General features: G+C 38.4%; 1 protein-coding gene across 1 annotated transcript; it reads left to right on the top strand.

The window, feature by feature from the left end:
- Window positions 1–16243: 16243 nt before the first annotated feature.
- LOC145054272 (uncharacterized) lies at window positions 16244–17779 on the top strand. Its single transcript, XM_079002423.1, has 2 exons — window positions 16244–16750; window positions 17014–17779. Exons 1-2 carry the CDS (start codon window positions 16381–16383, stop codon window positions 17421–17423), a joined length of 780 nt encoding a protein of 259 aa, XP_078858549.1. The 5' UTR covers window positions 16244–16380; the 3' UTR covers window positions 17424–17779.
- The last annotated feature ends 2158 nt before the right edge of the window (window positions 17780–19937 follow it).

Raw genomic sequence — 19937 nt, 5'->3', positions numbered from 1 at the left:
GGCTATTTTAGAAGGTGGGCAAAAATGGTCAATAAATTCTTCTTTCATCTTAGCCCACGTGGTGACCGACCCGAGAGGGAGTGACTTGAGCCAATCTTTTGTAGCACCCTTGAATGTAACTGGAAGCATGCGAAGTAGCTGGGTCTCGCGAGGCACATTTGGAACATTAAAGTAATCAACTACATCATTGACTTCATCCAAGTGCTTGTAAGCATCTTCGTGGTCTTTTCCATAGAAGGGATCTCCTTGAGTTGAGCGAGTATGTGGCCCTTTAGCTCAAAAGTAGCAGTAGCGGGAATTACGGGTTGCACAAGTCCCGGGCTGGTGTTGTCACACATCCTCTTCTTCCATTCCCCCATGGGGACTTCATCGATGTTAGCCATGATAATGGCTAATTCGTCGTCAAAGTCGGATTCGTGCCCAAAAGTGGGGTCTTCTTCTCCTTCGGTTTCGTACTCGGTGTCCTCTTTGATCGGGTCTTCTATTGCTATAGAGGCGCTGGAAGCTCCTGATTTGCTACTCTTCTTCTTGCTGAAAACGGACTTTAGATTCTTTAGTGGCGAGTTTTTTGAAGAAACGGATTCTTAATCAGATTTTCCCTTGCTCTTCCTTAGGGTGGATTCCGGGTCTTCTAGTGAAGGGACTAAAGGTGTCTCAGATCCTCGGGTCATGAAACAACTGCAAATAAAACAAGAAAAACACGTAAAAAGAACAAAAATAAAATAAAAACTAAAACTGTGAATCAACGATGGACTCGCCGAGTTGCTTCGAGTGCACTCGGCGAGTTCAAGGCAAAAACAGAAAAGTTTGACAGATTTAAAATAAAAACCAATAAATATTAAAACCTAACTTACTTACTAAATTACCTAAGAATTAACTTTATGTAAGATAAATCCCACGCAAAGGATCGATAAAAATAGAAATTAATGCTAATTTAGAACCGTTCCCCGGCAACGGCGCCAAAAACTTGATGTGTGTGAAACGAACTAGTTTTAAACCTACTTTTAATTATAAAATGAACACACAAAGGTAGTGGACCTATCAATTGTGGTAAAGCTAAATAAGTAGGGTATCGAACACAGGGAATGGTAAATTAAAACTAAAAACTAATTTTATCTAAAATTAAATAATAAAAAGGAGGTTTCTCTAGTTTTACAAGACTAGAAACTTACTAACTATTACTTAGACCTAAAACTAGAAAAGAAAAGATTCAACTAAATTCAATGACGAAGGGAACTTCTGTTTAGTTCAACTCAATTGATCATATGGTTGATATTATGGTAATAGTGCAATGGATTAATTCTTCTATTGGCTACCGATTCAAGTGATTAGATTCACGTTCGCTGCACTAATCCTTAGAGAACAAACTAACTCAAACAGTGGCCAGTTGTCTATTTTAATTTAATTCACTAGATTATTTATTCGGGTTAATTTAGACTTGTAATAGCTAACTAATTTGGTCCTTTAGTTAACCTCTTGTTGATGGTCATCACACAAGCTCACACATGAATTTACCTATTTTTCTATTAATTCTAGTTTCACAGTTGTTGATCCTAGTCATATAATAAAGTGGTCACATAAATTATATGAGGTAGCAATTAAGAGATGTTCATGCAGCTTAATTATCTTCCTATTAACAAAAAAAAATAGTTTTCATTCACACATAAGGTTCTTTAACAAGCTAGAATCAACAAAATCACCAATATTAAATTAATCCTACCATGAATCAAACCACAGTACCAATATTATCTCCCCAAACAGAAGTTTAAAGGTTTTAGCTCATGATTGAGGTAATTAACAGCACAAAAACGAAATCTAAAAGTCTAAACATGATGAAGAACAATAGATTAAAGTAAGAATGATGTAAATTTTCCTCAAATCTCCTTCGGAATTGGTTTTATGGTTGTATCTTCGTTCTCCAGATCTCTCCCGACTCTAACTCGCAGCTTGCTCCTCCCCAAGGGTTCCAGAATACCTTGTGTCGATCTAGACAGCTGTTTTTATAGATTCGAACTGACTCGCCGAGTCCATCCCTTAATTCTTGTACACGGTGAGTCACGGAGTCTTTATCTTCTCGAATCTTCAATTAGACTCGCCGAGTACCTTGTATTTTTAGTATTTTTCTTCTTTGTTCAACTCCCGAACTCCCAACCGCTTCTCCTGCTTCCTTTTGCTTCCGAGCTTCGCTTTTGGACTGAAAACACAATTCAAACACTTTTAAGTATCTTTTGTCCATGATATGCAATAAATTAGCTAATAAATGATAAAAATCTATACTTAATATAAGGCTAAATATGCCACTATCAAAATACCCCACACTTGACTTTTGCTTGCTCCCAGACAAAACTGAATTTTAGCACATTAGAATCACATAGGACAACTCCAATCCAACCCAACCATTATGCCAAGACCGCAACGCATACATTTGTGTCTAAAATTTTCCTAAAACCCCCCAATATTCCAAATACTTACAATCCTCAAAACATTCACCCACTTATCCCGAACAATGCTCATTTTATGAATCCCACATAATCCATCCGTAGAAAACCTCCTATCCTCAAGGTATTTTTGGTTGAGCAACCCAAGCATACATAATCAAGAATTACAATTTATGATACCACTATAGAGCTCTTTTGAATTCTTCACTTCCTTGATAATTTGATCTTTGATTTCTTTGAATTCACCACCTTGTTTGATTTGATCTTTGGTATCTTCAATTTTTGAACTTTTGGGGTTTTGATCTTTTGATCTTCACTTTATTTGCTCCAAAATTCTTACAACTTTTCTTGTAATTCTCTCTCTTTTTTACATGTACCTCAATTTTTATCACTCAAAACCCTACATGCTTAAGCAGGGGCACTCAACTTCAACCTTTATTGGCTAAAATAATAATTTTCCTGGATACATTTCTGGTACACGATGCTAAACATATTGCATCCTTCGGGCTAAGCGAGGTCGTGTTTTTGTCACATGATTTCACTGGAATAAGGAAGCCACAAATGCACTAGAACGTATATAGGCTCAACTAAACATTTGAGTTTTCATGCAATCATCAACATAACTCTAACATGGAATCCTAATTACTTTCACCAAAATTTTCTAAATTAAGTCCCAAGAAACATTTTTTGTATGAAAAAATTTAAAAATTAACCTAAATTAGGACATTAGGATTCTACATTTACTAAGATGACATCAACCCCCTACCCCACACTTAATTTATGCAATGTCCTCATTGCATATATTGCATGAAAAGAAAAAACAAAACAAATATAGAGGGAATTGGAACAAACTCCCCTGGGATAGCAGTTGATAGGCTGATCATCTTCTATTAAGCTCTTACTTCAATCGACTTTAGACATGTGAACAGGTCATCCATATCGTGGACATCAAATCGCATGTGGGTAGCTCCAAATGTGCAGGAAAAATACTGTAAAATCTTCAGGAATTGATTGCAAAGAATAAGTGGTTAAGTGGTGAAGCTATCAACATCAAATCAGCAGCCCTTGTGGTAGATAAATGAAGGACTCGTTGAGTCATATAAACGACTCGTCGAGTAATAGCGCGAAATTATTGAAATCGTGAAAATGTATTGCGACTCGTCGACTAGGTTAACTGCACTCGGCGAGTCATCGTTGGGTGAACATTCACTCCTAAACCCCTTAGGACCGGACTCGACACTTAGACTCGATACATCGACCTTTCTTGACTCATTTCCATGTTTTTCTCACATACTCTAGACTCCTTATGCAAGCATTTCATAAACCAAATTCTGAAATAAACCAAGGCAAATAAAACATCAAGCACATAAGAGTTTAAGTCCTAATTAAGAATTTAAAACACACCAAACAAAATAAAAACAAATAAAAAATTGTTCAATAAGACATAAAAGAAACTAAGCATCATCTTCTTCCTTATCATGGCCATGCACAACCCCGCTCCCACCAGCTCCACTCTGCCTTGCGTTAATGATCTCGTCCCAAGAAGGAATGTAGGGGAAGTTACCCCCATCAATGTGTGGAATATGAAAATGGTCAAAAAGTCGCACATGGGATTCGTTGCTAAAATCAATACCCCTCACCAATTGGTCTTGGAGCCTCCTCATCTCGACATTGTACCAATCCATTGGTACTTCGTCATTGTCCATCGGAATCACCGGCGGTTCCTCCTCCACTTCCCGCTCATGTCTCGATCGAACCCTTCGTCCCGGTGCCTCGGGCCCGATCACCGGATCGTCATGTCGGATAGCATAATGACCTCCTCCATAATCTTCAACAATACGTGCCCTACAAAAAAGAATGGGATTAAAGGGAGATGTCAGGATCTCTGTCAGCAAGTTCCAAGCATCACTAGTCATTAGCCCGTAAGAATGGGCTAAACGTGTCACGAACATGCCACCATTATTTTTTGAAGTTTTGCGGTCCTTGACCGCTCCCTCCGCCAAGTATGAAGCGATGCATCATGGAATGTTGCAGAAAGTATTGGGTGTAATGATGCTCCAAAGAAAGAAAACATCAAGGTTAGAAACCTTGTCATCATCTTTTCTTTGGTTAATGGTATTTGAAATAAGCCGGTGAATAAGGCGGTGTGTAGGTGATAGTATGCTCCCTTCTTGAGCCGACTTCGGGATGTAAACTTTATTAGCAATGGTGCTCCACCAACTTGAACTTGTGATCCCATCCGGAAATGCTTTGTGGCAATGCTCCAAAAATGTATGAAATGCATCCGTGTTGACCACTTGTTGGTCATATATCCCCAATCTCCAAGCTAGTTCGACCATGGAACAATGACGAAGCTCGCCCCCAAGACAAAAAGTAACACTTCCGGGGTTATAATAATCATCCACACCCTGGAAGTGTATTGTGGAAAAGAACACCAGGCACATCTCACGATAAATCGGCTCTTGAATACGGAAGACACGACTCCATCCATCACATGTAATGGATACTCCATTGTGCACAAATGTCTTGACTATATAAGGGGCCAACTCTTATTAATAACGGACTCTCCCCAACCATTCCCAATCAATTGTATTGGGAGCACATATCTCCTTTTTCTGGAGCTCCGCAAGCTTCTTCTTCCACTTGGTTCTTGTTGAATTTGAGTTGATTTGTGGAAAATGAAACCAAGGGAAATCTCCTTGACTTCCTCGAGAGCCTTGTCCTCATGAAAACATGGTTCCTATAAAACGATTAACAAAAAATCCAAAAGACACAGAAACACATTAAAAAAAATCTTTTTGGGCTCCCGACTGGACTCGTCGAGTCCATGAACGACTCGGCGAGTCTGATGAACTGCGCGAGTCATTCGACGGGTCAGTTCCAATGCACCCATAAAAACTCAAAATTTTTCCAAGGGTTTGTCCAGGGATGTCCATAAAGTGTATTAGAGCAAAAATATCCATCCAAAACACCACAATTAATCCAAAATGAAAAACCCTAAAAATTCACTAAACTTCAAAAACGGGTGTTCTATAAAATTGATACCTTATAACTTCTAAAAATCATGACTTTAACAGAATTATTGAAGAAATTAAGTACCTTGGTTGATGGAATTCGAGAATTTTGAAGAAAAGTTGAAGAACTTGATGAGTGCTTGAGAGAGAATACGAGTAGGCGCACGACGAGTATGAATGGAATATGAGCACATTAGGGTAAAAACCCTAATTTTACCAGATGTAAAAATATAATTATTAATTTTTTTTTCTGTAAATAAAATCGACTCGTCGAGTTAGGGTCAGACTCGGTGAGTCTAGTCGCGAATTGAAACTCATCTGGATTCTGAATAGACTCGTCGAGTCAGGGTCAAACTCGGCGAGTCACTTGCAAAAATTTCAAAAATTATATCATTTTGTCATGTATTTATAAAAAAAACCAATCCACCCCACACTCAGCCCATACGTACTCTCAGGCAGTCATGTTTGATGATTTAGAAGATGAAAACAGAAAAAGAAAATCCTAAAAACGAAAATCAAACAAAAACTAAAACGAGAAAGATAAAAGAAAGCAAACTCCCACAACGGGTTGCCTCCCGTCAAGCGCTTCTTTTTAAGGAGTCGTTAGCTGGACTCCTTCCCATCTACGTTTCTTCATTTTCCTGCATCGGGAATGCACACCTAATCTTTTGCGGTTTATACTTTGTCTTGTAAGCGTGTATCTTCTTCTTGTATGCCCGTCTCAATTCTTCTCTCTTTTTCCTTGTAGCATCATCTTCAATTGCATGAATTTTCCTTTTCCCCACCTTCTTCTTCTTCACCCCATTCTCTTGCACCATCTTTTGTACTCTTCCTTCTTTAAACTTAATTACTTCATAGTTGGTAAAAACTCGGGCTCGAGGTTTGGTTATACGTGACTCAATGAATGGGTTATCAGCATCATCTTTCCTAACCCTTGCATTTTCCTCTTCTCCAAAACTTGCCTCCTCATCAAGTCGAATGTCTTCATCTTCTAGCATCATTGTATCGAGGCAAGCTACTTGAACGTGTTGGAAGTCACCATACGCTTTAACAATTCTGCCTTCTGCTGCTCGATCTTCTAAAGAATTAGGAAAGATCTTCATGTCCAAATCAGGCAAGGTTACAGACAGGTCAAGATAACCCAAATTGTTGAAATTTTCGACTGGACTCATCGAGTCTGTCAACTCGACTCGGCGAGTCGGTGCGAATTCCTCACATTCCATTGTGTTTTCTGAAACAGTTCCTTTCAGCAGCTTCTCTATCTCCTCTAAGTCTTTTTCAACATCATCATTTCCTCCAGAAGATAGTAGAAATTTACTTGGATCTTCTTCTTGTAAGAGTGCAAGTTCTTTTTGGAGTATTTCATCATCAAAATCAATGAAGGAAACTTCTTCTTTTCTTGTTTCTCCTTGCTTAATATCTGGTATAGCTTTAAACACAGCCGACTCATTTCCTACCCTCAATGTTAGTGTGGACTCGCATACATCTATCAATGCGCATGCGGTATTTAAAAATGGCCTCCCCAAAAAATTTGGAATTTCGGGGTCTTCTTCCATGTCAAGCACTACAAAGTCCACGGGGAATACAAATTTCTCCACTTTTATGAGAAGATCTTCACAAACACCTCTTGGACGAATTATTGTCTTGTTTGCCAAATGGATCTTCATATTAGTAAACCTCGACTCCGGTAAATTCATCTTCTTGGAGAAAGACAAAGGCATTAAGTTAATACTTGCACCCGAATCGGTGAATGCTTGAGTAGCAAGTATATTTCCAAATTGGCAAGGAATCGAGATGCTTCCCGAATCGCCCTTATTTTCTGGTAGTTCATTTAATACTAATTCTGTGACTTCTACCATATCTTTTCTAGCAACAACGAGACCCTTAAGCAAGTTTAAATATTTGGGTGTTTAAAGCATCATTTCAACAAATGGAATGTTGACTTGAAGGGCTATAACATGTTCCATGAAAGCTCTGTATGCTTTGACCTTTTCATCAGGTATGGCTCGAGTTGAAAATGGCAAAGGAGGCCTGTAAGGCTTTAAGGAAACAACAAATTTGTCATCATGGCATGGACTCGTGGAGTCCATTAGAGGGACTCGGCGAGTCAGGTTGGGTTTCTGAACTCGACTCTTCTGTCTTTTCTGCTTGCACCTTAGTTGAGACCTTCTGTGCAGGGGTCAAAGGAGTGAAAATTTCTCCATAACTAGATGTTATAGCATTCACATTCTCCATTCTCGGATTATTCTCGGTTTTACTTGGAAGTTCACCTGGTCTTCTCTCGTTACTTGATGTGCTAGTTGCCCAAGCTGTTTCTCAATGTTGAGTATAGATGCTTGCTGATTCCTAAGTATAGTCCTGGTATCTCGTATTGCAGCATCATGATCATTGTGCCACTTCTCGGATGTGACTATAAATCTTGTGAACATTTCTTCTAAATCGGCTCTTTTTTCCACAACCGGTTCTTCCTTTTGATAGAAACCCCTCTCTTTTTGTTTGTATTTCTCTTCCTTTGCCTTTTTGTATTCTTCATACGGGAGCCATTCCTTCTTGGGTTTCTGCCAATTCTTATCGTATCTGTCGCCACTTGAATAGAAAACTTGCGCCTTTTTGTTTCCATTCTCATCCAAGTCACATTCTTTAGTTAAGTGAGGTCCCTTAGAATTTTCACATCCCACCCAGATAGCATGGATTGTTTGATCCATCTTCGTCATTCTTCTATCTAAAATGTCTAGTTTAGCCATCATCGCCGCCATGCCATCGTTGACCGTGTTCACTACCCCCTAGTTACTTCATTTCGTGGGTTATGGTATTCTTTAGAATGCTTAGAGAACTCTTCAATTAATTCTTTGATCACCGGGGGTGCCTTCTTTATGAGTGGGCCTTGCGAGTCAAGTAACTGCCTTGTTGTGACATTGACTCAAAGTAAAACTATAGTCCTTCAAGTTTGACTCAAAGTAAAACTAGTTAAAAGTTAATGGTTAACTAGGTCAATGCTCACCACGACGTGGTGATGTCCCGCATGTCGACTGGTGGTTCTCCATTCACCATGTCGTGGCACAAGGTTTTTCCCAAAAACCTTACCTTTGATCCCTCATATCCCTCCACCGATCCATCCTGGAAAACTGGCGTTAGAGTTCAACTCTCGCTGGAGACAAAAGATGCAAATTTAGAAGAAGAATAGTGATTGTGTGTATTAGCCATTCTAAAAAAAAGTTAAAAGTGGCAACACAAATAAAAACATGATTGAACTTGTTAAAATATTTTACAAACTTTTTCTTCAATTGGTTTTACCATGAAACATGTTGCTTCACATTTCCCATTCCTATAATTTTAATTATAACTAGTAAATTACTACCCATGTTGCATAGGGGTACTTAACTTGAGTAACACTAAAAGTGTAAGGAGCAAACCTATAACAAAAGTCATGTGGCAAAAGCGTAGGGCCAAAAAAATATAGGGATGAAACATGGTAATATATTGCGCGGGGAGGAGGGTGTAATCTACAAATTTTCTATTAGGTCGAGACTATTTTTGTAATTTTTTAAACACATGTACTAATTATATAAAAAAAATATGTAATGACATATTTCGTAAATTACTTGGACAATTTTTGTAATTTATTTTCTACACAGAGGCCAAACCTGCCAATATACAAAAATATTAAACATCCTGACTGTTTTTGTCAAAAAATTTTACAAAGACCTTTTTTGTAAATTAAAAATTATCGGGACTAAATCTGCCAAAATCTAAAATCTATGTGGAAAAGATCCAAAACTATAGAGCTTTGTGGCAAAACTTCAAAAGTAGATTTTCTAGTTCTAACCCTAAACCTAACTTGAGTATCATCAACTCCATCTTCATCATCCTCCTCCTCATGTGTTTCATTAATTCCATCAACTTTATCTTCATCATTATCCTCTTGTGTTTCATCAACTTAATTTTCATCATCATTATCCTCCTGTTTTTCATCAACTCCATTAACTCCATTTGGGATAGGCTGAGACTCTACTACATGTTGATTCTCAAAAGGCACATCCTCGCATGGGAAAACAATAGAAGTTAGTTATGTTATTAGAAAATAAAATTCACTCTCAAGGTTAAAAAATATACCTTTGGAACTTGTTTGGATTGTTGAAGCAAAGCATCAAATTCTTTAAGTTGTTCCTTGGTGATATAAAGACATAAAACGATCTCTACTTCACCGTATTTTAATTCTCTCATGTAACACAAATCATGCAATATTTGATCTATATGATCCATATCAACACCATCACCTTCAAACTCAATCTTAACAGTTGTTTGGGGAATACATCTACTATCAACAGTATCTGTTGTTTGGGAAATAACTTTACTCTCAACAGTAGGTGTCGTTTGGGGGACAAATTCACTCTCAACCTTAGGTCCTTTTTAGGGTATAGTAGAACTTTGACCTTCCTCATAAATATTGATTCCCCCTCTTCCACCTCCTCCACCACCTCATCTACAACCTTTTTTAGATCCTCTCCCACCTCTTGTGCAATTGGTCAAATCCGGATTCAACCTTGGCCTTCCTATTTTCTTCTTAGGCTTTGGTTAGGGTTAGATGAGGGATTCTTGCAAGATAATTTATTGTCCCCCCTTTACATACAATTTTGACATTGGACAATTCTGCCCTTAGAGGAGACTTGGGAGAACCTATCTTCGTGCTTAGAAACATGTCTCTTCCTTTTGATACTAGGCCTTCCTGGCATCATTCTCTTAATAGGTGGTAGTTGTTTGGTGTAAGGTGTTGGTTCCCACATATGACTGCCATTAACAGGAAGGATGTTAGACCCATAAGTAGCTAAAAACTTGTCCTTACCAAACCAAGTGTTGGTGAATCTATCTGGATCTTGTTGTATGTAAATTATGGTTGCTTGTGCATGGACATAGGGTATCCCAGAAAACTCCCAAAGTTTGCATGTATAGTAAATCCCCTCTAAGTTCACTCCATATGAGTAGAAGCCATCTCTCACTTCAAGTATGATTACATTAAAACACTTTTCTATTCCATTTTCAACAGCCTCATAGGCTATTCTACCTTTATAGAATCCCATGCACCAAGATTTAGGATCCCTTGCCATCAAATGATTATAAGCAACAAGATTGACTTCTCTGATGTTCTCCATATTCAACTTGAAGTCTCCCTCAACAGTTGACTTGAAAACTATCCAAAACATTTTCTTGAACTCTATACCACTAAAGACCTTTCTAAAATTTGCATACACATGTATTGCATATTGTCTGTGCTCCACATGTGGTAGTACAACCTTTGCAGCTTCCAAAAGACCCTACCAATTAAATTAACACCTTTCATTAGTAACTAGTTGATACATGTATAAATGAGATGACAATTAAAGCTAATTAAAGACATTACCTTGTGTTGATCAGAAATAACACACAAATCCAAACCTCATTGAAATTCTAGGTCATCTGGTAATAGTTCCAAGAACCATTCCAGTTTGGATTGTTCTCAATATCAACTACAATCCAAACAACGGGATACACATGGTTATTTTTATCCTTCCCTATGACATTTAACACCTTACATTTATACCGTCCCTTCAAAAAACTTCCATCAAGACCAATAATTCTACGACAACCAACTTTCCATCCTTATTTGATAGACTTAAAACATGTATACATTCTATGGTAAGTAGTAGTCTTATAAGGGTTTATAGTAACATATATTTGAATTGTACTCCCTAGATTGAACCTCATAAACTCATGTCCACAATCCCATACTTTTGAATAGTGATCACTTAAAATTTCTATCAATTAAAGAAATTTCCCTACACTTTGCTCTATAACATTTTGACCATGAAACCTTGCAATGGAATCTGCTTTGAATAATAGCTTGCATCTTCTTACATTTCAGATTTGGTTTCCTAACCATCTCCTTCAGAAACTGCCTAGCTATCCATATGAGATCCAAAAGATTTGCACTATGGAAATTCCTAACACAAGTATGTCGCTTCACCATCTTTTTTTATTTGGAGTGATCTTTCAGTGCTCATCCATGAGGCCCTTACCACATAGGGACATGGAAATTTCTCTGGGTCACTTTCACATACAACCACAAACCTTACACTATCACCTTTCTTGAACCTAATTGGATAACCCCTGGTTATAGAGTAATTTGTCAAACAAAGCTTTAGTTGGTGTGGTGATTCACACCTCTCCTCACAAACAGGCTTCATACTGTTCCATTTCACCTTAGGATCATGTGTTGTGTACAAAGATTGCAATTTGTCTTCATCGTCACCCTCACTCAGCTCCTGTTGTGCTTCATCTTCTGAGATTCCTTCAAAATCCTATAGGCTTATCTTAGGTATGGTGTATTCGCTAAGCGCTTCTTCAGTGAGAGTGTTTAGGAACTCATTTTTGCATTAACTTCTTTGTTTTTTTTTTTTGAAAAACTCGTCCAATTCCACGTCAATGGTATCCAAGTCATCTACTATCTCCATTAGGCTAAGGGAAGTGGTAACACTCTTAACACCTTGCCACGTCAGATTTTGGAGTGCCACCTCATTTTTGATAATTTAGCACCCAACCTTAGCATTTGGTAAGGAGTGGCAACACTCCTAACACTTTATTATTTTTTCCTTTTCTAATTTAATTATATTACTTTATAAATAATCAACCAACATTCAAATAAATTACTCTTTTTTTAGATTTGAAAGAAATACAGTAACTCCAAATTTCTTTCATATTTTTTTTGGAATGAAACCAAATACGAATCATGCGGGAACATTCAAATTAGATATTAGATATGAAAAATTAAACCACTACGTGTGAACTAAATAAAAAAATTCTCACAACCCAAATCCACAATATTTATGTTATAGCTTACAGACCTTTCTACTCAAAGAATAACTCGGCAAACCAGCTTTAAACTCAACCTGCATCCACAAAGAACCAAAACATAAAAACCTTAAATCCCACATTTGGGATTTTGAAAAACATGGGGAACTTTGCGTTTATGCTGAAAATGCCCTTGTTCATTTTGGAAACTACCCTTGACAGTTGATATGTTACCCTCCTATTTTATCCTACTTTGATAGCTGCTTCAAATCTGAATGCTCAAAACCCCAAAATAGCGTGAGCATGACCCGAAGAGAAGCTATTCTTGTTTCTATCCAAGGGTATTTACGTCACTCCCCTTGGAGGGTATGAATTGTTAAAACCCCAATTAATAATTTCTATATAATATATATAATACAAGCTCCTATCATATCATTTTTAAGATACATAGCAACTATTACTCCATTATCCATATTAATTAAACTCCTCAAACAATAGATTACACATACTATATTCTAACTTAACTGCCATCATAAATTCAAAGTGTTAATCGGAAGTCGCTGAGAGCGACTAGTAGTTGTGTTGGGTCAGCGATCGGTGGGAGCCGGTAATAATCCAGATATTGATAGGTTGGTAGGGACCAGGGTGGTATCAGTTCATCCGGAAGTCAGATGAAGAATAGCAGAATTTCCAGTCAGTAGTAGTGCGGGTATGCAGCGTATGGTGGAATTCAGTTAGTTAATCGTGGGGTGCTCGACACCAAATTATAGTAGAAAGAATTGCCCAGTGGATACTGGTGATAATGACCCGTACTGGAGGTAGCGGGAGTAATGGATTGGTGAAGATAGGATCTTCACAGTGACAGAGGAAAATAGTTGGTTATGGAGCATTGCCTTGGGGAGGCAAGGGAATCACGCAAGGAAGAAGGAGTGAACCCCTATGGGTTCAGTGCAGTACTTGATGAGTACCAGAAGGATTGTCCGTTAAGTAAGTTGCGTTTCCAGAATGTTTAGGGTCAGGGTTGACCCGAGATGATTATCCGCAAGGATTAGTGTTAGCCGAAATAACCGAGCGGAAGGCCAACGAAGGTAGGCAGCTGGTGTTGGAATAATTGGTGGGATATTGGAGGCAGATCGCAGGCGGTGGGCCATAGCAAACTTCGAGGACGAAGTTTAGTTTAAGTGGGGGAGAGTTGTAACACCCAAAGTTTGGAAGGCCAAGAAAGGAAAGAAAACCCTAATTTTAAGGGGCGACTCGGCGAGTCCAAGGAGGAACTCGGCGAGTCCGAGCGGGATCCGGGTCGAGGAGTAATTGACCAACTCAACGAGTCGGCCAAGGAGACTCGGCGAGTCCGGTCTGTGCGAGGAAAACCCTAAATTCGGGACTTGGAGCCGATTTAAACGTCTCATTCTCTCCCCTAGGGTTCCTTTACTGCCTCTTTCACCCAAAACATCGAACCCTAAGCCCCATTGTTGCCCATTCAAGCTTCCAAGCCATTTTTGAGTGATTTGAAGGAAGAAGAAGAAGGGGGAATCATTGAAGCTTCAAGGATTGGCCTTGGATCTGAAGTTTGGGGAAACTTTCTGAGTTATTGAAGGTATTAAGTCGTTTCCCTCCTTTAGATCTATTTTGGTTGTGAGTTTGGGGGCTTTTTAGCCATGATTAGCTACCCTTTTGAGTTAGAAGCCAGATCTGAAGTTGCTACTTCGGATCTAAGCATATTATAGTCTTGAGAAGCATAAAGTATCTGCCCTTGAGTTGATTATGGAGCCTCTTTGCCTTAAACCCTAGTTTATGGTGTATTTTGCCTAGATCTCCTTCTCTACACGTAAAGTTTGCAACTTTACGTGAGGAATAGGCTTGGGAGGGGTAGATCTACAGTTTGGAGTCCATGCATGACTCAAAAGTCCTCTGCATGTATGGAGATCTGAATGGACTCGGTGAGTCCTTTGAGTGGACTCGGCGAGTAGCATGAAGATTTGGAGGAACTCGACGAGTGGGATGAACAGCTCGTTGAGTCAGATGAAGTTGGGCAGGAACTCGGCGAGTTGGAAGAACAACTCGGCGAGTCTGTTGAAGATTGTCTTGGACTCGGCGAGTCTGTTCTTGGACTCGGAGAGTCAGGTCGTGAAACCCCAAACCCTTCGAGTTGAGACTCGAATCAGTGAGTCGAATGGAGACTCTGTGAGTTGGACAAGTCAGGACTCGGAAATCGGTAGACTTGGCAAGTCATGGACTGACTCGGCGAGTCGAGTCGCGAATGGAAGGACTCTGAACATATGAACTCAGCGAGTCAATAGGGTGACTCGGCGAGTAGGGTTGACCTGGAAGGTTGACTTTGACCAGGACTTTGACTATGACCAGAGTTGACTTGGTTGTCTTTCGGGGGTCAGTTGGACTCAGTGTTGCATTGATATTGGTAGCTCGGGGAGCGAGTGGAGCAGGAGTTCAGAGAGTGCCGGGCAGTGGCTAGTGGGATCGTCAGCAAGTTCAGCCCGTGCAGGTGAGTTTCCCTTTGTGTGAATGGGTCTAAGGCCACAATGCCGGCCCATGTAGTTATGAGTAGAAGACCCGGGGGTTAGCCCTAGGCACAGTATGCTAGTATGATATTCAGGACGAGGTCCAGTGGTAGCAGGCGGGTGCCCAAGGAATGGTTTATGTGATAGTTTATACTTGTTGCCTGTGTGATATTTGTATGTGCCTGGTAAGGAGGTGAGTGTGGGCGAGGTCCCGTAACTCACCAATAGCAGAGTGTGGATGGTGTTCCACATCTCATTGGCAGTAGATCAGGGGCGAGGCCCAAGTTAGGGAAGGAGTGAGAATGGGATGGGCCCGTACCTTACTATCAACAGGAGTATGGACGGGGTTCCATGACTCATCAGTAGCAGGACAAGGGCGAGGCCTTAGGACAAGATTCGTTAATATGTGTTTAGCTTATGTGATGTGATATGTTTATGTGCTATTATATGTTAGCGGGCGAGGCCCTATGACAGGCGAGGCCTAAGTGAAACAGATCTGTATCTGAGCGGGGCTCGAAGCCAGGCGGGGCCGTTGTAGCGGGCGAGGCCCGAGGTAGGGGGGGGGGCGAGGCCTAGGATAGCGGGCATGGCCCAGTATGTGCAGTATGTGGTTATGCATGGTATGTGGTAGGGTGGGGAACTCACTAAGCTTCGTGCTTACGGTTTTCAGTTTTGGTTTCAGGTACTTCCGGTAGCGGAGGGAGGAGCTCGGGGTGATCGCATGGCACACACCATAGATTAGACAGCCTAAGAATGTTTACTCTGATAACGAACATGTATTTTGGAAATTGAAACTCTGTTTACGTTTTGGAATGTTGAATTCGCTTAAAGTAATGTTTTATTAAAAGAAATTTTTAGTCTTGAATTTTGGGACGTTACAAATGTGTTGTTGTTTCTCTCTCTTCTCGCCAAAACATCGACGAGTGCCCGGTAGCGACCCCCCTAGCGAGTGCTAAGGGGCGGTGTTTCAAGGTGGCTAGCAAGCGTAGCGAGGCCACTGGCGACCTCCACTCCGCTTAGCCTTATCACTACAAAACAAAACATTAATTAGAATATTTTAAGGGAAACACTTTTTTTTTAAACCACAAATTTAACATACTCTTAAACTACACCTTAAATCCACATATGTCCACGACGGGACTTGAACCTTCAACCTCAAGGAGGGAGGACAACATCAGATATCGCTAGGCTAGAAGCCCTTTGGTAACCTGTATTTTTTCATTAAAGAAAATTAACTTAGGACTTAATCATAAATTGGGACAAACTTTGAGATTTTTCTAAATATTTCCCTAATAGAATATAATATAATAAAGAAAATACTATTTTATTTTGAATTTTCTACATAATAATTTTTTCTAATAAAAAGTTTAATTTATATTTTGATAATTTGTTCATCAGCAATAACTGCAAGAATGTATTGAGGATCTGGTTATTTATGTCATATATCTTTTTTTTATTAAATTCCTTTCAATTTTTCAAGAAATCCGAAAGAACTCCCTTTGGAAATGGAATCTCAACCTTGACCAAAAGCGCGTCCCATTTTTTGATCACACCTCTCTAGTTGATCAGGAATGCCGGAGGTTGATGAACCCTAGTTCGAACTCAAGAACACATTGTCGTGGGCTATCGATCGGTTTAGGGTTTTTCGACACTCGTGTAGTTCTTAACAATTGTAGAATGATTTATCTGTTATTCACCGTTTTATTCGCCGAAATGATTATCATTCTGTTACTTCTGTTCAAAACCCCACTCCGAGAGCCCCTAGTTGCCGGTTTAGACGGATTCAAACAAGGAAAAGCTCAATTGGCTGTGACATCTGTCGGTGCCACCGTGTTCGTAGTAATGATGTACAATATCTACACCGTAGTGGAAATCCGTAGCTGCTCCGCCGATGCCGTCGATTCCCCCAATCGCGTCATTCTCGCCTTCCGTATCCTTGAAGCTTCTCTCATGGGTAATCTTCCGTCACTCCCCCCAATTGCTTTGATTTATTGTTCTTGAAAGTGATATCCTATTCGCAAGAAAATTGTCTTTCGTAAACCCTAGTTTGAAATCATATGCCTAAATTGATCTTTCATGCGACTGGCTTGCTATCATATTTTCCTATGCCTACAATCAGCTGACTATATCTAGTTGACAATTTACTTTAGATTTAGCATTAATCCACCTTCCATGAACTGTTGATTATAATGTTACTGCTTAAATCATTACTTGCAGGCGTTTCACTGTTCCTGTTGGTGATGATAGAAAGCCTACACCAGTTCATTAAACCCGTTGTTATACTTACAGAGACCATAACAGCTTCAAGGAAACAAAACCAGGCCTGTGAAGACACCAACAAAAAGAATGCACATTTAGCCAAATCTATAAAAGATGAGATTTCTAGGTTGAAGACAGGAATCACAAAACTGGAATTGGAATGTGATAAAAGGGAAAAAGATGTGCAGTCCAGAAAAGCCAATTCCAGTACCCTAAAAAGCCAATTAGTAGGGCTTCATGTAGAATACGATCACTTGCTAACAGAGAACAAAGATCTTAAAGATCAACTACACGACATAAATGAAAGATTGTCCCATTCCACTAGTAAAAAGATGTCGTTTTTTAGTTGGGATCAATGGGGATTGTGATATATGTTTGTGTAAGAACTTGCCACTTGTATAAAGATTTCCCCAACTTTTTTACAATCGTTGATTATTCATCTAAAAACTATGAAAGCAGGTTCTTTGATGTAGTTTATAGCATGAGATCCATATAAAGATATGATTTTATTATCTGTAATGGGAATGGTGGATGCCGATGTTGATGGAATCTGCACACCACATTTTCATTCCCCACTATGAATGGTCCTAGAATCGGAATGCAAGGACATGACATGTCTAGTTGATGGATAATGCCAAAAATATTGTGGCTCAATTTGTGTGCCTAAGAAATAGGAGTTGATGTAAGAGGTGGTAGCCAATTTATCTACGCAGCAATTGTGATGTGTTACCTTTGTACTATATCGAATTTGATGTCGACTAAATTAACTTCATGTAAATTTCGGATTGTTTCCAAGTGTTAGTTAGGTTTTTGGAGATTTGGAGTATAATTAGTATCTTTGCAAAAGCAAATGAGGGTTTGAGTCTCAGCAGTTGCAGTATGAGCGTTTCAGTTTCAGTATAATAGATTACACATTTTATAGGCATTGAGCATGATGCATCTTATTTATGTTTCACATATGAGAATTTAGGTTCCAATATGGATTAGGGTTTTTGTGGGCACTTGATGTTGTGTATTTGATTTATATTTCACAGTTTGAAAGTTTCGGTTCCAATATGATTTAGGGTTCTTGTAGGAGTTTTGGGTGTAATATATTTGATTTACGTTTCATAGTATGAAAATTTTGGTTTCTATATAATTTAGGGTTATTGCGGATAACATTCATTGTGTACATGATTTATATTTTAGATGATGAACATGAAGGAGGACAATGTGAACCAAATAGGTGTTTTGAAGAATAAATGTAGAGGATATACCAAAAACCTAACCAAAACTTGAATGTTGGTTCCAAGTAGAAGGACAAAGTAATGCAATCCAGCACATCTCAATGTTCACCCAACAACCCACACTTATCTATATTCCATTCCACTCTACTCCCCTTCTTTTATCTCTCCATAAATATGTATATATGTGTGTGTTGAAGACTTTCTCAAACAACTTGTTGAGCTGGTGGAAGGGTAAAGTCGTGCTGTTTGATAAGACTAAATAAGAAAATATGGAAATTGTAAAGAAAAAAAAGTATGGAGTATGGAGAGGCATTGTAGTCTTGTTAAGAACTTGTAATCAATGTTAGTTGGATAAAAAAATATATATGAAAAACATAAAATACAAATGATGTTATGTTATCCTTAATTGGTAACCAAAGATGAATAAATCGTTTTTCTTTGTCTTGGGGTGCAACTTCCTGCCAAAAATGGATGATTGGACAATATTTCTCTTCATGTTCATTTCAAATAAAGAATTACAATAAAGTAAAATGACCAAAATGCATATACTTTTCATTCTTTTCACCTTCAAATCTTTTCTCTTGTCTTAAACAACAAAAGCAAAATTTAATATCAAAAAATCCAAGAAAAAAACAAAATTTCATCCGGTTGATCAAATTCTATAGTTGGAGAAGATAATGGGAAGGTAATAAAAAACACAAAGTAAACATCATGACCAAATTCGACTTTTCATTTGAGAAAAAAAAGGTACATCAAGTTGATCAATCATCGAACACATTGAGCAAGTTTCAGGTGGATGCCAACCCCTTATTTTGATATTCTTCTGATTAATCGAATGACATGACTCTTCACGCTTGACATTTTTCTCATTCATTCCATTTCCATTTCGTACAATCATTTATCCACTCATAAATCATGGATGTGTAATGTGTTGTATATACTTGTGAAAGAAAACTCATAAATAATAGTCTAGTGGCGAATGATTAAGGAAAGCGATTCATTAACAGAAATGTTTTTCGTAAATTCGAATTTGCAGGTTTTGTTTAGACAAGAAGTCATTCACCGTTTCATCCTTTCAATGCAAACCACTGACTTTTTCAACCCCTACAAATAGTTCTAATTAGCAACCATTTCATTATATGAGCTCTATTGCCAAATATTTTCCCTTATTTTTGCTTCAACATATCTAAAAAAATTCAATGAAACAATTTTCAACTCGTATGATCGATGTAGATTAGGTTTTATTTATGCTTATGGTGATGTAAGAATTCATAAATAATGTTAAATATGCAAGGCTGGCTATCAAATTTCCTATTCTAAAGCAATACGATTTACTTCTTTTGATGGTTACACTTGTTGATAGACACATTTTTATCATGATGAATGATGATTTAATGTCAACTACATAACTCATTTTTCAATGGGCATTTTTTATACACACTACTCTATTATATACCTATTACACATCAGTCTAATTTTGATCATTAGTTATTCATGGTGGTATTTGGGATTTAGGCACACAAAGATTGATTAGTTAGTTTTCACATGTTTTTTATTTTTCAATTTCCAATAAGTTTTTATGTGGAGACTCATTTTATGTCTTTTTTTTTTTTTTTTTTTTTTTTTTTTTTTTTTTTTTCTTTCAAAATCAACATT

This window comes from Lactuca serriola, chromosome 5 (assembly GCF_051521515.1).
Source record: "Lactuca serriola cultivar US96UC23 chromosome 5, Lser_US96UC23_V15, whole genome shotgun sequence".
NCBI lineage: Eukaryota > Viridiplantae > Streptophyta > Magnoliopsida > Asterales > Asteraceae > Lactuca > Lactuca serriola.
The sequence above is the reverse complement of the archived record's forward strand: the minus strand, read 5'-3'. Positions and strand labels throughout refer to the sequence as shown.